The following is a 25,344-nucleotide window of genomic DNA, read 5'->3' on the forward strand; positions in this document are numbered from 1 at the left end:
TGGTGCTATAGACCAGTCCACTTGGGTTACTGTAAATTGTGGATCTCAAAATTATTTACTGGTGAGATGCATATATAGACCACCTCATGCGGATACGAAGTTTGACAGATTACTAACAAACATCTTTTCCGTTGCTTCGCACCAACCGCATACTTTTAAAATCATCAGAGGTGATTTTAATCTGCCAAAAATTACATGGGGCTTGACTGCGGTACCAGGTCGATATAACAAGCTAGTTGAAACATTAGAAATTTGTGGATAGGTTCAACAGGTTCGAAAACCAACCAGGGGGAATAATACACTTGATTTAATGTTCACAATCAACATAGACTCTATCTCAGTGCATACCAGTCATGAGTTTTTTATGAGTGATCATAGAATTGTATTGAGTATTATTCACTCTTTAAACGCCATACAATTGAACTCTAAAGCTTCAATGATGTACCAGAGCAGACATTTTGATCAACAAACATGGAAACGGACTGAAACTCTCACTCAATGTTTACCATGGGAAACTTATTTTACCACAAATAATGTTGATATTGCGCTTTCCAATCTATACCACAACCTGATATATTGCCTTGACTGCACAGCTCCAGTTATTGGCCGTGTGGCTTATAATGCTAATAGGGGCCAGAATACTTTTTAAAAAAAGCCGAGGAAATTGAAATGCTGCTACTACGAGCAGAATGATGTGTATGCACTTCAGAGTATACTTAAATTAATCGACAGAAATGCTTCATCTAAACGTAAGTATTTCATGAATATAGAAAATAAAGCTCTACGTAGTAAAAGCCCAGAATTATCAATACTTCGACTTTTTAAATCCCGTGTAAAGTCAAGTTCCCTTGGCACGAATAAATTCTTCATAGTTAACGGAAGCATTGTCAACGACCCGAATACTATATGCGGACAATTCAGCAAGCACTTCTCGCAGTGCTACAAAACTGGAACTGAAAACTCCATCATTACATTTCTAATGCTGACATCCAGACATCTGTCAAAAATTGATTTTACACCCTCCAACATCAAGCACGCCATAGCTGCCCTGAAAAAGTCTTATGATGGTGGACCTGACAGGACCCCTTCATCATTTGTGAAATATGGGAGTAAAGAATTCCCACTATTTTGTTTGAAACTTTTCAGCCTATCTATGGAATATGGGACCTATCCACCTGTATGGAAAATATCCCTTATCACCCCTAGATTCAAAACAGGATCACGTAGTGATATTATTAACTATAGGCCAATTAATTTGACATCCGTGCTCTCAAGAACCATGGAAAAAATCATTCACAAACAGCTATTATCATTTTTACTTTCGGCTAGTCTGATCGGTACATTTCAACACGGGTTTATCACTAAACGCTCATGTTTCACATCGCACCTGGAGTTTTTTGATCAAATTACCCAGAGAAGAGATGTTGGTCAGTCAGTGATAATTCTTTACTTCGATTTTAGTAAGGCTTTCGACAGTGTCTCACACAAACTTCTCCTTTTAAAACTCTCTTTATTTGGTATACAGAATCCCCTTTTATCTTTACTCAAATCTTTTTAGGAGAACGTAGCCAAATCGTTCGCCTTGGATCTTGCTACTCTAAACCTGTGAATGTAACCAGTGGGGTTATACAATGAAGTGTGATTGGTCCATTACTCTTTCTCCTTTTTATCAATGACGTGTGTTCCCTCTTTCAGTATGGTAAACCTTTCCTTTTTGCCGACGACCTGTAAGTAGTTTATTCATTCTCTTCTCCCACGAAAGAAAGCTATATTTCAGCGGTAATCCAAGAGGAAATAAACAAGTTATACGAATGGACTGTTTCGTGGAATATGCCACTTAATGTTGACAAAAGTGGATTTATTCACATTGGCCGCTGCCTTAACTTGAATCTGACTGTGCACAAACATACACTCAAACCTCTCAACACTGTTCGTGACCTGGGTTTAAGATATAGCAACAGTCTGAACTTTTCTGAGCACATTATATCTCAAGTATCCAAAGCTAGAAATCTCATCAGATTCATAATGATAAACTTCAATAATATTGAATCGAGATTGTTATTATACAAAAAATGTATCTTACCCATTCTTGAATATGGCATTTTAGTTTACAGTAATTGCAGGCATAATGACCTGAATAAAATTAGAGGTGTCCAAAGAAGGTTCACCAGACCTGTTCTAGGGTATTCCGGCAACCAAGACTATCACCAAAGATGTCAACAACTCAACTTAGAACCTCTTTGGATCAGACGTATCAAATTAAATCTTGTCTTCATCTACCGGCTTATTAACGGTATTTCCTACTCTTCGGTATCCACCCCTTCCTACCTTATGATGTCATCCCACAATCTACGCAATAAGGAGAATATTCTGGCGATTCCAAGAACCCACACAAACTTACGTCAGAATTTTTTCCTTATTCGCTACTCAACCATGTGGGACAGACTGCCAGTGAACCTCCGTTGCAGTGAAACTACAACCCGGTTCAAAAATCTCCTTGATGATTTTCTTTCAGAAAGTGGATTATTTCACCTATTGAATATCAATGTATTCAATAATGATTTATACAAAGATGGTCCGTCATCCATTGTGACTTTCATAGCATCATTCTTAATTATTATGGCACAAATATTTATATTAATATCCGGTTTCATTCTGTATACTGTTACATAAATCTAAATGTATTCATCCGAGTGCACTAAGGGATTTTTATTTTTCTCAATTTCTGGTTTACTCCTGAGGTCGATATTCATTACACAATTATTGTTCCTATCATGGATGAACCTTTTCACTAGGTGTCCACTCCATTCCTCTCTTCTTACCCTTTGAATAAATATTATTCTTAAGATGACGAAGTTTTTAATTAAGACAATAACTTGTGTTACACTTAAATTAACTTCTCAGACCCATTTTATCTTCACTATGCATACATATTGATATTTCGTTATCCTTTTCATTTAATTGAGACTTTCATAGCATCACTCCAAATGATAACTGCGCAAACATTTATTCTAGTGTCATATCTTACTGCGGTAATAGGTTATTTCTTCCTAATTATTTTTTTTACTAATTTGACGATACACACATAGTCGTTTATTCTTGTTCCGTGTTCATAAACACGCAAATTAAACTGTTTGCATATTTCACGTCTTAATTATTTCTATTCTCTTATCTTCTCCATTTCCTTCTTTAACCTCAATTCAATATTCTTCTCAATTACACGGACCTGATTTATTATTATTAATATTCTACTATTATTACTCTTTTTATAATATGGTAAGTATAATGCTAACATTATTGAAAATTGTGTATTATTGCATTTTTTCGAAGAAACCCGAAATGGTTTCTTCACAACAATTATATACCCATAAGATGTTTGTGAATAATAATAATAATAATAATAATATTAATAATAGTAATAATAATCATTCAGCTTGCCTGTAAGAAGAACCAGAGGTCGATAGTTAGCAATAATTTAAGCTCCTGTCAACAAAGTTTCAGGGAGCTCATTTATTACAGGTTGTTCATTTATGAGAGTACTTGATAGACTCTGAAGATAACAATTATTAGTCAGTTAAATGTAAGGATGCCACAGGTATTCGGACCTTCTCAACGCTTTTACAAGTAACACCTTCATGATCGAAGGATACCAACACAATCCAATCAGAAGTCAGAAACGAAGGGGTTCGAATATATATTTGGAAAGCTATCAATATGTCGAGAAGCGTTTAGTCTAAGTTGGCTAGTACTTGCAAGGGATGCTATGCACGGCGTACCAGTAAAACTGATGTGGCCAACATCAATGTCAAAGACTCACAGGATTATTAATTTAGGAGATCTAGAACTTCAACAAGATTAAAGATGCTACAGGTATTTGGAGTTTGACAACGCTTTAACCAGTAGCACCTTCTAATATGAATCGTGTCCACCGAGTGAAATCAAGAGACAGAAGCGAGGAGGTTCGAAGATATATTTGATAGGCTATCAATATATCGAGGATCGTCTGATCTAATCTGGCTAGCGATTGCAAGGGTTGTTGAGCACTGCGTCCCCACTCGTGATATGCAGTGGATGCACGACCGAGCACCTTCAACTAGATGAGTCCATTAAAACTAATGTGGTCAGCATCTAATGTCGAAAACTTACAGAGCTATTTATTTTAGGGATTTGTTTACCGCTACGAGATACAGGCAAGAACTAAAATTTGAGGTGTGCTGGAAGAAATTGTAATGTATTTAATGGGAGATTTGAATGCGCCATATAATATATAATTGTACAGTAAGTGAATCAGGTAGTCAACAGATCAAGACATTCATCGCATCATTCTCAACTGTTATTGCTTGAAATCTTCTTCTACCGTCAAGTCTTATTACACTAATGATTTATTTTAGATATTGTAATGCAAATAACACTGCTTATCATTACTTTCTTCCACAAAAATAGTGAAGGAAACATTTAAACACAATTTTAAACGTCAACTTAGTATCCTTTTAAACATTATAACACCAGTTAAAATATTTTGAAAATTCTGTCAACATTACTGAAACATGTGTGTAATTGCATTTGTGATGAAACCTGAAATGTCTTCATCACGACACTTATGTATATATAAGTTGTTTATGGATAATGATAATCATGACAGTTAATCCTTCGTCTTTGTGTTTGTGCACATCTCTGCAACCTGTGCAGTGTAGAAAAATTGTGGACGGTATATCATCATTATAGATCATGTCGCTCATGATCCTGTAGCGTGGCGTCGAGTTGCGATTAACTATGAACACCGCTATCAAGAAACACGTGCCAAATAGATCAGAAGGCGTAAGAAGCTCGTTCCAAATGACTCCATAAAATCCCCGAGAAGCCGAATAGCAGAAGGCAATTAATGGACCAAGTCGAGGTTTATTTGCTGGCGATCTCGTGGCATCGAGATGATACCGAGATCGTGCCAGGATACAAGCTTGGTTACAGAACGTAACCGAATTCGCGTGAAGTTACAATCAAAGCGCGAGTATGAGAATGGAAGCACAAAATAGCTGTCATTAGCACAGTCAAACAAAAGCACATTAAAACAGTCACTGGTACACTTGGTTATAATAATAAGCGTTTTTATTAAACCAGTCGTGTTCTCGTGATAAATGTGAGTCACTACAATCCTTTCCTTAATAAACTGCTGAGTCATTTTTGTACTTGATCGCTCTTAAGAAATCCTCTATCTGGGGCAGAAAGAGAATGCAATCACGCAAAAGTCAGTGCGAATTTTCTCGTGCTCACATTCATTGAACCATAAAGTTTTAAGATACGTTTTTGTGACTGCACCATTTTCAGAGTCTAGCAAAAGAAGCTCAACCCTTAATGCAGTCCCGTAATTACTGTAGTTAATTACTCCAAGCGTTGCTGCAGGATAAGTTCCATCATACAGTAATGGTTGGTTTTATAATTTGGCTCCATAAGAAGCAAAAGAAGAAAGAGACCTTATATCTATCTCTCAATAAACAGACTCAAATCCCAAGGAAACAACTGTTCTCATAATTCATAAACGGGGTTTGCTAAGTACTGAGCAAAGACTACGATTATTGCATCGATGGTCAAATAATCATCTCGAGTTGCTGTTGGTTATCGTTTAACTTGATGAGACTCAATAATCTGCTCAAACCTCAATGGTCTGCTTTACACTGACATAAGTTTCATTGAAATCTCCCTCCTAATTCTGAACTATTGCTCTCGTAGTTCACTTCAAACAACTATTTTGTGATACTTTAAACAACTTTCCACATAGCAGTACTCTTGATTTCTGAATGATGTTTTTGTTTGTCTGTACTGCTGTGCAGCTAAAATTTGGACGGTGTATGGTGATACCTCTGAGGACATAACAACTTCGACACATCCTTAAATAATGGGGAAGTAAACCACAAGAAAACTGGCAACAGTTGTGTGATTGTGATATTTTGGCGCAGGATCATGTATTTACACAGTGTTCAGTGTTTACTACTTCAAGTTAGGTCACCTGGCCTGCTGCTCTGCGTAGTTTACTATATACAGTGCAAGCTGTATAGAATAATCGTGCTAGCGGTTTCACATGCAATCTAAGGTGTATTTGAACTTTATGGATAGTTTGGTATTGTCTTTCTAAATGTTGCTGATCTTTCATATCTAAAATTCGTTTCCTGAGTAATTTGTGTCAATGACCCTGGTCGATACTCTTAACGTTTTCAAAGACCATTATCTTTGGCACATTGTAAAACATATCTTTATTGCAAATAACACCGCGTTCGACATCCATGTAAGCAAAGTAGCCAAAAAGCAACCTGATCTTGTTGAGCATAATGGTATAGAATGATACATAGTCCAACATGATTGTCAGTATCTGAGTAGTTGTTCCATATTATAAAGCTACGCTATACAGGTTGTAAAGAGGATGGCTGGTACTTAATTTGCCTGAATGTAAACATAACGGTACATGCTTATAAAACGTTTGTCATCCATCACATTCTGCCAGAAATATCCCAGGGAGTACATTTTACGGAGTTTAATGATTAAAATTCATTATATTAGAAAGCGTCACTTTTGTCTTGTAGTCTGCTTTATTCCAGAACAATATAAGCAGAAATATTTGCCAGGAAGAAAATCTATCTGGACTCACGCCATTTTATATTAAACTTATGAATTTACATGTCTTATAGAATGGTCATAGATTTATTCCACTGAGATTTGAGTTTTTGAATGGACTAATATAATTTTCCACCTTTTCCCTTTAATTCATATATATAGGACGGATAATGATGTTTACTTAATGCTGTAGTATCAGAGCAATGAGTAGTATTAGATGTCTATACTGTGAGCTCAAAAACTTTTATTAGGTTTTCCCTTTCCTACTAGATGTGAGTTTATTTAGATATATGTAACTAACGGTTCACCTTATATTTGTTTTCAAATAAATTAGGTAACCTGGTTAAGAAAGTTATTGATTTCAACATTTCACAATCAAGTTAATTTAAGAAAGACACGATTTACCATAAAGAAGCTATTAGTAAACTATGAGTATGTATTTTGCTTTTAGATGGAAATAAAAAAGCACCAATAGTCTTTTTGCAAATAAAGGCGTAATATTTTATGCTTTGCCTGTTGTAAATATTTTATGGGGGTACCAGTGTGACTATACTTATGTGACGCCATTTTTGATTTTTATTCATTATTAAGCAAAAACGTTCCTTGTTTTAACTATTGACTAGAGTTCTTTGAAATTAATGACATTTTTAACAGATAAAGAATCCTGATATACATATTAACTTTTGAGTTTTTGTATTAACAATTTCACTACTTCCTGAGATTATGAATTGAAGAAAGATAAAATTGATGAATAACTAATGAAACTATTGAAAACAACAAATTTTTCGTTTTCATGCCAGAATTTTCTAAAGATATGTGATATTTCGAAATATTTATATGGAAATTTATTAAGTTCTAAGTAAATCATACAACTGTATTTGTTTATTTGGTAGACTATTAGTCTGTACAAGATTCTTATTTGAATTCCTAATAAGTTGTTGTACATGAAAGTGAAGTTGACGTATTTCAGTGGTATACTATTAGTTTGATGACACGTGGATAAATGAATAGTCATTGTATGATAGTACGATTGAAAATACCTTATAAATATAGGATTTTCTGTGGAAATTGAATGGATTATTATAACCATTTATCACATTGATTTCTCATTATGATTATTTTATCCCTGTCTTCGTAAAGTCCAGTCTTTTCTAGAGTACTCAAAAACGTTATTCTTCTTTTTTTATGAATGCGCCTTCAGGGTAATAAAAATTGTTACGAATTATTTCTTTTCTTCACATTTACTTTTTAGTCTCGAATAGACTTCTAAATTCATGCCTGTAAAGCACATTGATGAACTAAGTGTTCATTTATTCATGTTGTTTGCTACTTGTGAAAAATATTGACAATGCAAAGAATACAACTTTTAGTTTGCAAGTATTATAATAGTGATATTGATTAAAAAGGTTATTTTGAACTAATTATAAAAATGTTGAATTCACTTTTCTGTACCTGATGGTTTCTCCCAGGATAACATTTAAAAGTGACATTTACGATTGTAAACATCTCAGTCTTTGAGTGCCTAGTTAAAACAAAGCATTGTGTATAAAGGCACTTGTAATCCATTTAACACAATTATAATGCATATCCTTCAAATGCCAGTACCAGTTCGCGTGCAGATAAAACAACATCAGATTTAATCTCCTCCTCAATCTTGACCACCTCATATCCACCAAGTCAATGATCATAATAACTGCAAGATGACCAATTTCTTTCAGAATGTATATCCTCTTGTTTATCATATTTTCACAAGTTACATTAGTCTGACTCGATCAGTTTGTTCTTTTACATTAAAGCACTAAATCTTGCGCTAATGCAATTCATTCTCTCTGAAATGATTTTCATTTATTTTATCCACTAAAAAATCTGTTGAACAACTAACATGGTTACTAGGCACCCATTACTTCATTGACGTTTTCGAAAACTAGTTTATAAATAACTTCACAGAAATTATGATTTAATTATGTATTTGCTAGGCGTGGTCCCATTCAACAACGATGGATTCTCAGAGGTGAACATGATTGCTGACTTGGCGTATTGAGATCTGCAGCATCGATTCAAGGACACTTCTCCTGACCCAGATATGCTTCATTCTACAATACTATGAGAAGTGGTTTTAATCTTTGTGACTCTTTTTGGTATGTTTTCCAATTCGCTAAGCCGAGGCACCTTCCCCGATAATTGTAAGCTGGTTCACATTGATCCGTCTCTAGAAGGAGGCAGACGCAGCAAATCTTCGTGCTACATGCCGGTAGCACTTCTCCTAACACCCTCAAAAGTTATAGAGTCACGGATATATTATGGTCAACATGATCACTTAATACCCATAAATTTGTTTTGATTTCTGGAGCACGGTTTCAGACAGGGTAATCAACTTGCTAGCCACGTTTAACTGATGGAAAACCATCCTTGACCCGAAGGAGAAGGTTGATATCATATGCTTTGGTTTCCCAAAAAGCTTTTGATACGATTAGTCATTTATGTTCTACCTAGAAGCTCAAACGATTTGGCATCAGGTCGCCATTAATTTATTGGCTTATATCATATCTAAATAACCGACTGTTTAGGGTAAGATTAAACCCCATTTTTTCTCGGGCTACAAATGTCTTTATGAGGTTCCCGAGAATGCAGTACTCAGAACCCTTCTTTTTTGATTTACATAAATAAACTTCCTCAGCAAGTGTCGCCAGATTTATTACTTTTTGCTGATGATGTGGGACTCTGGACATCAGTTTACAATCGAGGTAGTAAACTCGTATTTCAGGAGGATCTGACTCCACTTAAAAGTTGGACATATGACGACGAACTTCCTTTCAGCACATCAAAGTGTAAAGTAGTCCATCTGAAATATGTTGTAGGCTACGAATACAACTTAGATGACAACCCTCGTGAGGCATCACAAGTTGAAAAAGATCTAGGAGTGTTGGTTACTTATGATCTGAGGTCTTACCCTAACTGCAGCACAAGCGCCTTCAAAGAAAACCTTGAACTGGTGACATTGAAGAGCATTTTTGGTTATGTCGACAGAACTTTCCGCATAATCTTCAACAGTTTTATTCAACCCTATTTAGAAAATGAAAATATTATGTTTCCTCACTCACTCCAGAAGGATAAGGACACGCTGGAGCGTGCGCAGAGGCGAGACACAAAATCATTTTGAGGACTCATATTCAAACCTTATGAAGGGCGCCTTAAATCACTAAATCTTCACTTATTAGAGTACAGGCGTCTTATAGGTTACCTTCTAATGACTAATATTGTTCTAAACACTTCTGAGTATCCCCAATAACACCCACTTAAGCTTAGCCACAACACAAACATTAGGAATAACATCCAGAAACTGGAGACACAATACAGCTGATTGAACTATAGGCACAGAATCTAAAACAAAGTTCAAATGGTTCAAATGGTTGTGGACGGAATAGAAGGAGCTTTCGCTTAACAGGATTCCGTGTCTAGTAGCAGGGGATCACCAAATCCTCCAGGCAGAAACTTAGGTATGTTAACAATAAAAGAGGAAAAGAAATTAGTAAATCGTAGTGAGATACTTTCCTTAGTCCTCAAGAATCGATCAAGTTGCCTCTTAAAGGACTCCTGGGAAGTCGCTTGGACTAGCTCGCTCGGCAGCGCATTCCAGCATTTGACAACTCTTAAGGAGTAGAAGTTATGTCTATAGTCCGTTCTGCTATGTTGTGTCTCCAGTTTCTGGGTGTTACCTCCTGGGTTAGTGTTGGAACTAAGCTTAAGAAGGTGTTTGAGGGGATGTCCAGAAGTGTTAAGGATACTATAAGCCATCAGAAGGTCACCTCTAAGACATCTATACTCTAATGGGTAAAGATTAAGTGAATGGAGGCGGTCTTCTTAAGGTTTAAATTTGAGTCCTCGAACTGATTTCGTAGCTCACCGTTGGATACGCTCCAGGGTATCCTTATCCTTTTGCGATGAGGGGGGAAATACTATGTTTCCATACTCTAAATGGGGACGGATAAATTTATTGAAGATTACACGGAAAGTTCTTCCGTCAAACTGGCCAAAAATGCGCTTCGATGTTACCAGTGAAAGGTTTGCTCGGAAGGCATTTTTGTCACAGTTAGCGTAAGACTTTAAATCTTAGGGCACCAGGACTCCTAAATCTTTTCCGACTTGGGATACTACTAGAGAGGAGGTACCTAAGTTATAACTGTAGTCTGAGACATGTCGCAGATGGACTACTTTACACTTTGAAGTGTTAAAAGTAAGTCCGTTATCGTCTGCCCAACTTTGAAGTCGAGTCAGATCCTCCTGAAATGCCAATATATCGTCTTGGTTGCGTATCTCTCTCCAAAGTTGTTACAACACAATACCAGAAGTTAAAACTACGCATCCAAAAACATACTAATGAGAAGGGAAATAAAACAGAGAAATATCTATCACTAATCATTTGAGCTTAAACTATCGTCTTGACTTTGAAAATATAGAGGCGGTCATTATATGTAAGTCGTAACTGGTCGAGGTCATGAATGTTGTTAAGATAAATGGCGTGAAGGTTTACAATCTAACAGCGAATCGTTCCCTTCCAGAATGGGCCTCGAAGTCTGAAAAGCGTAAAAGGAAGTCAGATATGGAATTAAGTCGGCGCATTGAACTTATTCAGGAATTAGAAATGCCCGATTCAACCACTTATTTAACTTGCTCACCAGATGGTCAGTACTTGTTCGCTCTAGGACGTTATAAACCTAGAGTCAAATGTTACGAACTGTCAAATCTTTCAATGAAGTTTGATCGATGTCTTGACTGTATGCCATATAAAATGGTGTGCCTTAGTGACAACTACTCCAAGTTTGCCTTACTGGAGGAAGAAAGATGGGTTGAAATTCATGCTGCTGGGGGACACCACTTCAAGTTTAGAGTTCCGAAACAAGGTGTGGATTTGGATTATTGTCCTTACACGTGTGATCTTTTTGTTGCCTCATCTCGCAACCATATATACCGAATGGATTTGTCCGAAGGTCGTTTCAAAACATCTCTAGTCTCCCAACGTTTAGAAAACTCTAGTCATGGATTAACGGTATGTAGCTTTGAGAGAAATTATGGTTTGTTGCTTGGTGCGTCGACAATAGGGTGTGTTGATGGTTGGGATACTAGAACTTCTGAGCATGTATTTGGTCTGAACGTATGTGAATACGCGCCTACACCAGAAGATATCCAGAATAAATGGCGATCAACTGCTGTAACTTGCCTGTCATTTAAAGACTCGCTCAACGTCGCAATAGGCACGGGAGACGGGATGGTATACATATACGACCTTCGTCAAAATCGTAAGCCATGGCACGTCCGGGACACAGAATACAGGGAGCCTATCAAATCCATTCATTTTCATGATGACAAAGTGTTAGCAGCCCTGCGCTACTGCTGTAAAATATGGTCAGTGGATACTGGCAAGATATTTGTTGGTTTCAATATTGGTCCTTCAGATTGTAATTCTATGTATCACTTTCCTAACAGTGGATTACTCATGTTTGCATCAGAGTCTCCCAAGATTTCTACCTACTTTATCCCACTGCTTGGAGAGGCACCTTTCTGGTGCAGTTATTTAGACAGTCTTGTGGTCGAATGCGAACCAGATGTTACAACTATGTATGACGGTTATAAATTCATCACTCGTCAACAGTTAGCAGATTTGGGAATGTCAGAGCTCATTGGAACTCAATTTTTGAGAGCTTACATGCATGGATATTTCATTTCTGCAAATCTGTACAACAAAATACAAGATCATCTGGGGATTAATCAGAAATCCCTTACCCAAACAGTCAAGCTTAACTATCCTGACAACGTACCTAAAACTTCATCGCGTTCTGAAAATATAATTGCAGAGTTTAACGAAGCCTCAGCCGACCAGCGCTTTTCCAAACTCTCAGATAATCCTAAGCTTACATACAGTACTGTAGATGGCGATTCAGATCTCATACAAATTCACCAAGCAAGATTGGAAAAGAAGCGCAGGCGTAAAGAACTGCGGAAAGAACGAGCTGCTCGAACACAGGCTTTGGTTAATAAAGCCTCTGATGTGCATGTATAAACCTCAAATGTTTTGTATGTAATTGTGTAAATAATCTCTGCAATAAGTTATGTTCTCAAAATTTTTCCGTGTTATTAGTTGTATTTAGTTCGCCTCATATATTTTTCAGCATGAATCGAGGTCGACGTCGTGGTGGCGGTCCGAACTTATCAGGTCTTCGTGATGGTGTGAAACGTCGTCTATTTGATCCCCACTCTGTTCCTACCAAACCTGATCCTAAGTTCGAGGTCAGCCGTTTGATACCTTTCTCCGTCCCTAAGGTTACGATTAACTCATCTTTAAGCGATTCCAGCGCTAACAACAATCCAGACGTAGTAAAAGATGATATCGATAGTTTACAGATAAATTTGGTATGTATAAAATTGCTAGATCACTTCCATGTTCTTACATGTAATTGTAAAACCTCCAGTTGTTTGTCGGATGTAATATTTATGTTCACATATCAACATGTGTTCTGTCATTCGTGGAGTAGTTTGTTCTCGATACGTGAATTACTCATCTTTGGTTCCTAGTCTCATTGTTACATGGTTGTATGTTCCGTACCAACCTTAAAATAAATTTGTGCTCACAACTGTTATTCATAAGGAGATAGTCTTCAGTTATGTTAGCAAACAACAGTTCTCTTACCCTTTTGATGATTGCAGTTCGTAGTCAAAACTAATTAACAACCTTCCTTTCATTAGTATTGTATGATGGTTATGTTATGACCTGGGAACTGCCTATATTTCAATGTCAGAATGCTTAATGTCGGTGATGTAAACATTGGAAGGACCGATAACACCATGTGGGCTTTTATCATCATTGCTGAAACTGCACGTATTATTCTTTGCCTGAGTAGTCCTTAAACATACGTATAAAGAATTAAAATGTCTTCAGATTCAGATGTCGGTTCTGGTTTAGCCCATCATTTTTAGATCAAGATTTATCATATAACACGAAGAAAACTATCTCTTAGTTTTATGAATATCTTAGTTCATAATTCAGGGTGACCATCCTCAGCAGTTCGCGTGTGCAAACTCTCAGATATTTGTGCTCGAGTGTGCTGTATATTTGCCATAGACTTAAAATCATTGGTCTGTTTAGACAGTCAGAGTGGTTAGATACTGGATAATTTTGGAACTAGTTTTATACCTCCTGTTGATCGCCACTATTTATTTTAGGATTATAGGGTGAACTGGTTGATTTACTTAAGTTCTCATTGTACCCATTCGATTGAATCCATTGTAATTTGTTAGTGACCAATGACTTATCAGCAGAGATGTATAGGGCTTGGATATCTTTTATGAGACGTCCCGGTATATCAGTGAAGAACTGAATTTAGTGTAGAAGAGAAATTTGGCATTCAGAATTAAAATGGATGAAAAAGTTACAAATAACTTGTTTAGTAATCATGAGAAGCTTGCTGAGTTCAGGGGACGAACTAAATGAGAATGCTATCATCCACCAAAAGAGATAACTGCTTGAGATCTATAGCAGTTGCACAGAGGTACCCGTATGGGATTTCAATATATTTAGTAGATTTATATGCAGTAAAATCTTAGCTGCACTTAGTCTAATTAGTGCTTGGTTAGAATTTAACAGACGATAGGACGTTAGGGAACGCTCACTGATTAATATAGCTCAAATGTATCACTGCAGTAAACAAGTCATCGCAATGTAAAGGTAGTAGCTGTTTGTTGAGAATCAGTGATGTAATTAAATTATACGGCAGTCCCTTTTAACTCATAAAAACACTCCTTGGGGAACACTTGATAGCATTTCAACTGATTTGCTACTTAAGTGAGATTAATTTATCAGTCCTGGCTTGGCATCAGTTCATTAAGTAATTAACATCTTATTTGAGTCTTAAGCAACGGCTCTAAATCTGTTGCAGTGTAGTATATACATATTTCCTTTATCTTGAAATCCCAGATCTTAATATTATTCTGTACCTCCTGTTTCTCGACTTTACTTACTATTTTCGAATAATCTTTCTACTGCCATAAAGGCTACCATTATTTCTACGTCTCATGCTAGTAGTTTCCTCTTCTACTGATCTAATGTAGTGCTTGAGCTATACTGATGCACATTTATGCTTGGTCAGTCATTCTTTACTGAATGACTAATCTGTATTTCGTAGTCCATCAGTTTAGATCTACCTATGGAATGCGTAGTCAAGAAAATCAGTGCATTAAGATTTCTGGTTTTAATCACACACTTTAACTATTCTCAGGGTTAGGGATGAACTAATTAAGTCTTCTGCGATGATAAGACGCTGAATGTTCCATTGCCATGTAATAATAACGTACTCACGACCATCCATATACCTCAATCAATTTTTTTGAACTGCTCTCTTACTACGCAGACTATGAGAAACAGGAAAATGATTTGGTTCATCTGATTCTGTGGTTAGTTGTTTGGTCAATGTTTATACTTTCTTAAGCGCCTGATAGCAGTCGTATATATTTCGAGTCCGGTCATATTTTGTCAGGACCTTGTACTTTTGATACAGTTGTATCCTGAAATTGTTCTCTATGGTAGGGTTTTGTTGTGCATTATTTTAACATGTCGGAGGCTCTTTGCACAAATACGTTTGATTACGGTATGTAGCTACCTTCTTATCATCGTTAAAAACCAAAAATAAAGTTAGTCAGTTACTCTATTACTTTTGATAGGCCACTTTTCTGAGATAACTTTTAAAGGAGTGCTTTAGTGTTGTTTTATTACCCATATCCATTTGTTTTCGAATACGAGAATGATTTGATGTTGCCGTATGCTTGTACATATTCTTACCATTGTGTGACATGTTACTTAAGATCGACTCATGTACTCGGAACTAGAAACAATAACATTAGTGTAGATAGTGTACGTCTACAAAACATTGGTTTTCATATGGTAGAACCCACAATATCCAAGTACTAACGAAAACTCTTCGATTTCCGTTACTAAGTGATCCATTTAACAGTTTGATCCCTTAACTCACTCCATACAGGGTCAATTCCCAATGCTCTCAACCACTAACAGTATTCGAATTCATCCATCTGTTTTGTACACATGACAGTCTACCAAACGGCTGTTTCAACTAGTCTAGTCAGTAGTTGTGGATGTTGATAGTCGTTTTATGAACACCTTTGGTGACAACCTTGTATTTCATATGTATATAAAAGAACACTTCTAAATATTGCTTTATGATTAGACTTTGATTACTTCTGTATCATACTTTCTTATAAATTCAGCTACAAACCCAAGACATACTTTGTCCACATTTATAAATCTTCAAAAAACCTCTGGAATTCCTTGTTAACTGAAGACTTTTTGTGTTGATTAGCTACGTAAATATCTCACTTAAAGTCGAGATTAAAAGTTAAAGAATAAGTGACTTTTAATTGCTAGAATTCTCTGACGTTCGTTTTCTAGGTAACTATACTCAAAGGTTTATGTATTGGTGAGACTTTAAGGAACAGAGCAAATTGTAACTAGAAATTAGTAAACCTTCCGTAGAAGTGTACGCATGTTTACTCGTGTAAGTACAATAATTTAGTTATAGCGAGACCTTCGGATTATAGATATATTTTATGATTGAAGTATACAGTGACAAATTCGATAATGCATTTTGAAATATACTGTGTTATATAAAATTTTGTCTTATCTTGTTAATTTAGTTTGAAATAACGGCCAAAATGGAAGCTGCATTTCGTTCTGGTCCATTTTATCACTCAGTTCCAGAGCTATCAGAAGGAATCGATGTATCGTCTTTATTATCCAGTAACAGCTTAAATCTCAGAAAAAAATCACAAAATATGGTATCTCTTTTACATCTTCTGGTCTCTCATGAAATTAATCAGTGGTCTGACGAAGATATGAACATAAAAGAGCCTGAGGATTTGTAAGTTCTCTACTCATAAAACCTAACTGCGATTACACTGAAAATTTTGTTTATTTTTACCATGTCCTTATACCGTCAAATTGATAACGGAGAATTCCAAATACCAATAACAATAAGTGATATTTTTCGAGGTTAAGTTCTTGTTATAGCTTTATAGCACAGTGTTTGAAGCAAACGGTGTTAGGTTAGAGTCTCACTGAACATATCTACATTTACTGGAATTCAGGTAACTTTAGCATTGGCTTGAAGGAAATGCAAACTCGAGATTGTACTGTGATAATTAATACTGAGCAAATCCTTGTCCATACTGAGTTAGTAACCAACGATTGGAATGTTCCACTTTATTTAGAAGTGTTTTCTTTTTAAAATTCACAAAGTTGCTGTAGCCAACTTGTGGCTTGAATATTATCTTTTATGTTTGAACTTCGATGATGCATATATGAAACTTGATCAGTTATTCTCTCGTACTTACTCAGGAGTAGATTAAGTATCATCAACAGTTGATTGACCTTTGAAAGTTATCAGTCTTATAGTCCCGAACAAGATTTTGTTAATTAAGTTTGATCAATTGAAAGTGTAAGTCTGGTAGTTTTGTTTAAATTCTGCCGATTAATGGTGCTGTAATATGCTTTGTACGTTGAATACTAAGCTGTGGCATAACTTTAGTTGTGTAGAAATTGTCAGTTAACTGCATAATTAGATCAGTATTTCGAACGAACTAACGTTATTATTTTGTATTTAGCTGGAAAAAACTACAAAATACGATCAATTCATCATATTCTGGGAATATTCGATAAAATCCTATTATTGTTTATTTTGGTTTGTTGTTTTGTTCCCACAGTCTTAATAATAATACATCTTGTGGTGCTCTGTTCCATTATTACTCTAAAATATCCTGAAAATAATAAAAACTGTAAAGCCTAGATGTCTATGAACTTTTCTGATATATATATATATATATATATATATATATATAATTGGTGAAATATAAACAAGTAGTATCTCGCTTACTTTTATCGTACGTATGTCGTTCTCTGACTTTGTTTATCTTCAGCTATCCCAAAGAACTGATTTCTCGAACCCGAATCAATTTAAAAAGTAATAGGCGTGCCACGCGAAAATCAAAATTGGCTTCTCGACGTAGTAAGCAGAATTACTGCGATATTGATCAAGTTATAACTGACAGTTTTATCCAACAAGTCACTGAAACTCTCCCAGAAAATGACGGTACGTTGTATCTTTGTTTATATAAAGCGATAAGTTTAAGTTGTTGCTAAAATAGGTTAGTTACACGTTTTTCGGTTAGGATTATTCATTGTATGCTTCAAATTCTTTATTCACTATATTCCAGAAGTTTTAATGAGTGGAAAAAATAACTTTAGAAATGATTTTGATCTTAATCTTAATATATCCAAAATGGCTATGTAGTTACGAAAGTGAAATATGCTTACAATAAAAAAAATTCATTCTTTACCAGTCTTTAGGATTCAACTGTAGCCTCTTATATTTTTACTTGATAGTCAGTCCTGATTTCCGATAAAGAGACTTAATCAAAAAGCGTTAAACATGTATTTTATTCTTTCCAGTATTCTGAAGTAGCACTATTAGTGCAGCTAAAAAGCTTGTAACTCATTTTCATTTACATCTGTTAGTCACTCAAATCACCTATAGAATGATTTCATCGCTGATACAAGACATCGATAACTGGAAAAAATATCAGGTAGTTTATACGAGTCGATAATTCTTGAATGTAGTCGTCCCTGCGACTACATCAACCAACGATGATCTCCCCTTTTCTTCAGTCCCAACTTTCGTAAAAGGAGTAGTCAAATTTTGAACAGAGGATTTATTTGAGTCAATTAAGGAATTGACTTTGGAGACAACTATTACATATCAATATACTTACAATATCTCTCGAAGTAGGACGAAACAGGACTTGTCAAAATATTAACGAACTAATTCTAATAGAAAAATCCTCGACCGTTGGAATTATGAAGAGTGCGAGGCGTGAGGAATTTCATTTCACAAATTGATTCAAAATTGCCAGAAACAACAAAGTAGTTTGCATTGTAAGCAATTTTGGGAGAATCAGAGTATTCCCGGCAATTTATTTTTTAAAGCCCGTTTATAAAATATCTATAGATTTTTCTGGATGTAAACTGTTCACCATTTTCAGCTATCAAACCATCATTTTCTCCATAATTCCACCTCCAAGAATGCAGATTTCCACTATTATTTATTATTTCGGTTAAAAGATATCTCTTCTTAGTTAACTGAACTGCAGAGGTCACTTACTCTTATCTGTTACTACCTAGCACACTACGTGAGATTATTTCTTTGTTATATGACTCTATATATGTGTTATTAGATAGTCTGTAGTGATGAAATGACTCGGGACATTTAACTTCAAATGGTAAGGGCATTAGGTGATAGATCACTCCTTAATTTACGACTCATAACGACCTCTGTTAGCATGAGACAGTTCTTCATTCTCTAGCTATTTTTGACTTGCTCATGTCCCAAATTCTGATTTCATATACCCAGCTTTGAGCCATACTTTAGTTGTTTGAGGGCTAGAATACTACTTGTCTGCCCAAGGCGAAGTAGATGGAGCTGGTTAATCAGCTGATGAGGTTGTAAATCTTCAATGACTGGGATGGTTGGGCTTCGTGTTACGTATGCCTGAACACTGATTACCACGACGCGCAATGCTGACTAGTGTTGGAGGAAGTTGGGACAAAGTTAGGGGCGGCCGAAGGACAACGTGGCACCAGTCTGTGAAGTCACTAACTTCTAGTCCGAGCTATGTTAGTAGATGCAGACTACTTGGTTGTGGTCCACGTGACTATCGTAACCAATGGTTGGAGACTCTTGGTGATATGGCTCAGAATCGATCACAATGGCGTCGGTGTATACACTATTTGTCTTCCCTTGAACTGTGAGATCAAAATTACTGTATAACTTTCTTTCTACGGACTAATTCTTTCTTCCTGTACTATATCCTTATACACAATCTTTCTTTTATATATTGTTACTATTGAAGTGACTACTATGAATTTGGTATTCACCTTGTTGTGCTAATGAGGTATAGCAACTTCGATCGATGCATATATGTGCCTGGTTCAACCTTGTAGCTGACTGACTGATTGACTACTACCTACCGTGTGATAAACAAGTGCCTTAACTATTATGCTATGACACTACTCAGTGATTGATCAGTTTAATTATAAGGTATTTGTATGATAATCATCCATAGATTTAAATAGTCAGGCAACAGTATACAGGTTAGTAACCCCCAAAAAGTACTGAATGATATGTGACAAAAATAATGATGTCACCAAAAACGCTTATAAATATTATTATCGGGTAATACTATATAGTAACTGCTTCTAAACAATTCAGTAATATATATTAATCTTCTAAAATGTAACTATCCCATTTTCGGTTTTTGTCATCATTGTAGAAGATGTAGAGAAAATCGATGTAAATAATAGTGAAAATGAAGATGCAGATTCAGAAGATGCTCGGTGGAATGGTGATGTTAATCAAAATGATGAAATTGATGAACTTGATGATGATGAATTTGATAATGATTATTGTCAAGAATATTTCGACAATGGTGAAAAAGATTTTAGTGATGATGGTCTAGGTGGTGATGATGATGGAGGAGGTGCTAAATATTATGAATAACAAATTTCCTTAAAAAAGTTTTCTCTTTGTTTATATGAAACAATTTATTCTTTATATATAGATGCATGTAAAATAACACTACTTTCACATTGCATTATTTCCAAAAGGTCAATTACGATTGTATATTTCTAGATTTTTTCATATGTACCATTTGTAAAAATCAAAAGAGATTTTCAAGAAATCATACATTGACAAACTATCTATATGATTTTATTTTTTTAGTCACAACATGTCGTTATCGACTTGTATAACCTTAATATATACTAAGTACTTTCTAGTGCATTTCCAGGTGTGATGGTTTCAATATTGGTTTTTAAGGACTAAACATCAGGTAATGTGCTACTTTTAGCAACAGTTATGCAGTGAGTTTTGTGCTAGTTAAGAATTTTGTATTTTCAATTCATCTTTTTATGCGATCAAGTCCGGTGCTTTAATACAACAAAATGCGCACTACTCTTTTTAGCCCGTATTTCAATTACATTACTTTAGTCTCTAAATTATACCACTAGGACTGCATTTTTAAAACACTAGATATGATTCATTGTGATATGTGCACTTATTATAAGCAAGGGACAATAAAGTGAAATAAGTTATTTAGTGGTAATACTTGTACGATTGGTAATTTGGAATGAAGAATCTCGTCATAGGCTTTCCACAAAGAGTATGAGCGAAATTGATTCGGGACACACTTATAACAATGAAACTGTTCATGAGTATTTATTACAAATACTCATTATTTCACAGGAAACGAATATTTATATTTCAGAGGTTATTGTAGTCTCTCAGCAATTGTTTTATGTTCAAAATTAAATTTAGATATTGGCTTCACATATATAAAGCCGGTACTACTACTACTACTAGTAACAATAATAATTATTTAAAAACATAAACATTGGTACAAGAAGGCACCAAATACACATGCGCCACAAATCATCCGATTTGTATGATGTCCGGTAGCCCAAATCGAAGCAGGTTTCCATTCAACCGAAGTTTATAAAGTGCTTCACATTCGTTTGCAATCAAATGTATTCTGAAAATATTTAATGTTTTTCAAATAAGTATAAAGCATACCCGTAAATATAATCAATTTCCTCTCAAACATGTTACTACTTCGTTCGATTGATGTTCTCCTATCAACTATGTACCAGTAAAATGTTACAATTGTATAAGCTGAACTTTATTAACGAAAATTTAGGGTAAAATCACAGTAAATAAGCGTATTCTTCTATTTCGAGATAATATAGCTGAAAATTTTATTTTCATGAAGGGGAATTAAGTTAACTACGCTTCCTATCCATAAATAAAATATTATTGCTTTTCTGTAACTAGTGTTATGTTATTTTCAGTAGATTAATGTAGCCCAAAATACTCAATAGTTCTTTAGATTCATTATTTAGTATTTAAAATATAAAAAAGTGGAGATTAATTGTAATCGCATTTTAAAGGGTATAAGTGACGATATTTCTAACTTGTGTATTCGTTTGGATACTTTGAATAAACTAGTTCAAAGTAAATATGTTTAATTGGAGATGTAGACTTCCACGGAGAGTCGTCGAAAATATGTGTTTAAATTATATTTTTTAAACACTTAACTTGATTGATCAATCAATCTAACGTCTTGAGTTGCAGACCCCCAAATGCCCTGGTACGGTCAAGAGTGGGGCGAGTCAGCCCTCCCTTTGGAAATGCTCTCACATGGCCGCGTGCATACAATCACTGCCATAGAAGTCCTACTCACTACCTCGTGGCATTACTGTTGTTTACCAAATTGAGAGGACAAGAAGCGAATGTCCGGCGCTTTAACCGGTTTTGTGGATATGGAGAATCCACCTTGAAGAGTTGGAAAACCCAGATTCCAAACCAATGGTGCACATGGGCTCCAGGATCCTGAAGGAACAAATGGCGTATTAACCAATCGTTGGCCACTGGCTACCATGGGACTGCATTTCTTTACGTTGCTCCACTGCCTTATGAATTAGACCTTTAGGTCAAAGGCTCCGGGCGTGGCCCCCTAAGAAAACTACTTTTTTCGGTTTGGGCACCCGGGTAGTATCCCAGCTCTCACACAAATGGGATGATTTATATGACGCATATCTAATTGGTGCCTCGTACCAATGTTTATGTGTTTAGATAAATTCAGCTGTAGTTAGGCATGTAGTTATTTGGCGAATCTGCACGTTTTACTGCTTTTGATAACCAAACAGTATTTTACTGTTTTTATGTCTGTGCACCTAGGATAATTTTTACGTAATTGCAATAGCCTTATTTAGGTAGCCAATTAGAACAGTTCGAAAACGAAGATTATCATGATAATTAAAATTGTCTATTAATGTATAAACGACTGACTTGATAAATTCATTTTATGTTGTTTGTTTGAATTTTCCCATTGATGTTTAAGAGTGTAACTGATCAGTCTCTTAAGACCATCCGCACAGGATGCACATATGCCAATAAGTCACAAACACAATCTAGTTGCTATCAGGACTCAGTAGCTAAGTGGATAACGCGATGGCGTTCGAAGCGAACGATACTGTGTTCGAGTCCCGGAGTGAACAGTAACTCTGGCATGCAGGTACATCCAGCTGGTGAAATGCGCGTCCTGGATTCCACCGCTGGCCGTCATCCATCTTTGCTAATAATGATTAACTTGTTAATTATACGTTGGAAATTATGTATTTATTAAGTATAGATTTCTACTATTTTATTTAAAATCTATTGAATCTAAAAATTAACACACCATACATAAACAAATATGTGAATAAACGAAATACATCAACAGGTAATCATTAAATCAATGTTAAAACGTAGACTGATGTAAAGAGATAAAATAAAATGGTCACTGCTATTAGTTAATGAATTAAATACTAAACAGAAATGATAATATCAGATAAATAATTATTCATCTTTTAATAATGACTTGTAACATAATGAGATACTATGGTTTTCCTTATTCTAATCATTATTTTATGCCTTAAGTCAGTTTTCATAGATTCATTTTAATGTGACTGACAAATTTTTAACGTTTGTTAATTTTCTTGTTTTACTGTGTTCAGTGTATTTTCATTACTCCGACTGGCAGTACCAATTCCAATCTGTGAAACCTGGATTTTTGATACTATTGTATTTTGTAATCGCTCCTAAAAGAATACAAAAAAATAAATCCAATTAGTAGCCATGAATTCGATATGCTGTTATGAAGTGATCGGCTCAATTAGAGATATTGCCAAATATTAATGGATAAAATTATCTTATTACTACTTTGCTTTAATATGTAACTTACAACATATAGCGAAATGAATTCATACAATTATTTCTATTCTCAATGGGAAAAGGATAAAATAGTAAATACAAATAATTTTTGGTGAATAGTAATGGGCAATGTTTTCAAATTTGCACTAGTAGATCCTATTCATTGATTTATGCTTTTTTTCAGCTTTCATAATTGTTGGGTATGTTAAATCAGTGAGTAAAATCTTGTAGTAAGGAGTCATGTATAAGATGATGCCTTGATGCAGTATGTGATTCATTCATGCATTATATTAGTTTTGTATAACTTTTCAGTAATAACATTCGTTTGTATTAATTAAGTGTCATAATTTCGTTAACTAATTTACATCAGTGAATCTGTCTATAAATTAGTCAATTCGAATATTGCATCTATCTTCTTTGGCCTTTATAGGATTCATTTTTCTTACAAGGTTTACATTTTGGAGTAGCCAGGAGAAAAAAAATGGGTGTGTATCTAGGGCATCTCAAGATATCAATTTTTAAGAGGATCTTTTGTGATATAAATGGATGCTCTCTATTTGTTTTTTTTTTCAGGAACTAACATTAAACTATTATAATCGTAGATAACACATTAAACTCGTGCACGTGGGAGTTTATAATTTTGTTTCTTGATAGGAACTGACTATATTACACAACATTAAGTTGAATCATTTACTAGAGGGCTAATGCTATAAACCATTACTGACAGATTAGTTTTGGCCAGAAAGAAGCTCGAAATCGTGAAATAGTTTCTACTCAGCTATGTGACATCCGAAAGTTCACAGTAATTTGTTGACAAAAGATGATACTCATCAATTGATAATCGCTATGGTATCGTTTATTTTTTTAATATTAAACTATTTAGACACGAATCAAGTTTCCAAATGAAACTATACAGAGGATAAACATGTGATCCGTAGTACTTCTTTTAGAAGCTAACTAATCATCAAATCAAGTACCATGTTGCTAAAAAATCTTAGATAATTATCCCTCATGCTCTGAGAGTAATTTAGTCAGATGATGAATTTCTTAACTAGATTTCTTAGCACGTATTTATCCGGGTTTATGGATGGAACGCATTACATCAGACAATTACAATAAATAGAAATCTATAAAATGGAGGGATTTGAATCCGAATCTCTAAGAATGGTGGTTTAGTTGGCGGTCAGTCAATCGTCAAGATTCAACTACCAATCTGATTTACTGTTATTAAACATGTGGTACTTTTATACAAGATAAGTGTGGTTGTAAAGCAATATGAACTGTGAATATTTTCAAATCAAACGCCACCTTGAAATTCTGGCTTCATTTTATCTAGTTGTACCATTGTCCTCATTGTATTTTCTAACCCTGTAGTTGATAAATAAATTTTGAGTCTCATATCTAGACAGTTACCTTTGAAGTTTTTTATTTGACTCATCTGGAGACTAATTCTAAGGTTTTATATATTTAAAAGAGTTCATGCTTTGTCACTCTGCTCACTACAGTTTTCAGATCCACCAACTCTCGGCTCTTCTTAAGCACAGAAAATCTATCGACAGTAATATTGTGGTCATAATTAATAATATATATTCAAATGGAACCAGTGAGTTATACAGTTGTTCTTCAGCTCCAATTTGCAAGTGTCTCTATGATTCAATGTCTAAATCATAACTAGATACTATTTCATTTGTTTATCTATTTTGAAAATCGATTTTCTGATTCGTATATCTAAAACTTATTTACAAATATATATATATACTCAGCTGTTAATGGTTTTCTCACATGAAATACGAATTTTTATGAATATTTCACATCATTTTGTAAGATCTCCAAAATTATTAACCAACGGACGTTAAATGCACACACACAAACGGAA

General features: G+C 35.0%; 2 protein-coding genes across 2 annotated transcripts in view; one reads left to right on the plus strand and one right to left on the minus strand.

The window, feature by feature from the left end:
* Positions 1 to 11,081: 11,081 nt before the first annotated feature.
* On the plus strand, positions 11,082 to 21,514 carry NOL10 (Nucleolar protein 10). The gene is made up of 3 exons (XM_051212092.1): positions 11,082 to 16,529; positions 17,584 to 17,756; positions 19,993 to 21,514. The coding sequence occupies exon 1, from the start codon at positions 11,102 to 11,104 to the stop codon at positions 12,662 to 12,664; it is 1,563 nt and encodes a 520-aa protein (XP_051072229.1). The 5' UTR covers positions 11,082 to 11,101; the 3' UTR covers positions 12,665 to 16,529; positions 17,584 to 17,756; positions 19,993 to 21,514.
* The window catches only part of OPN4_3 (Melanopsin), a gene marked incomplete at both ends in the record, with an annotated part of 29,042 nt that continues 16,456 nt past the window's right edge, over positions 12,759 to 25,344 (minus strand). The window contains 3 exons of the mRNA XM_035732389.1: positions 12,759 to 12,958; positions 15,371 to 15,479; positions 23,264 to 23,356. Of these exons, the coding sequence (XP_035587405.1) occupies positions 12,759 to 12,958; positions 15,371 to 15,479; positions 23,264 to 23,356 (402 nt within the window). The remainder of the gene's footprint in view (positions 12,959 to 15,370; positions 15,480 to 23,263; positions 23,357 to 25,344) is intronic.

The sequence above is a fragment of the Schistosoma haematobium genome, chromosome ZW, assembly GCF_000699445.3.
Source record: "Schistosoma haematobium chromosome ZW, whole genome shotgun sequence".
Taxonomy (NCBI): Eukaryota; Metazoa; Platyhelminthes; class Trematoda; order Strigeidida; family Schistosomatidae; genus Schistosoma; species Schistosoma haematobium.

Coding starts and splice junctions, on each gene's coding strand:
- NOL10 (XM_051212092.1), top strand. CDS start 11,102: ATGAATGTTGTTAAGATAAATGGCGTGAAGGTTTACAATCTAACAGCG.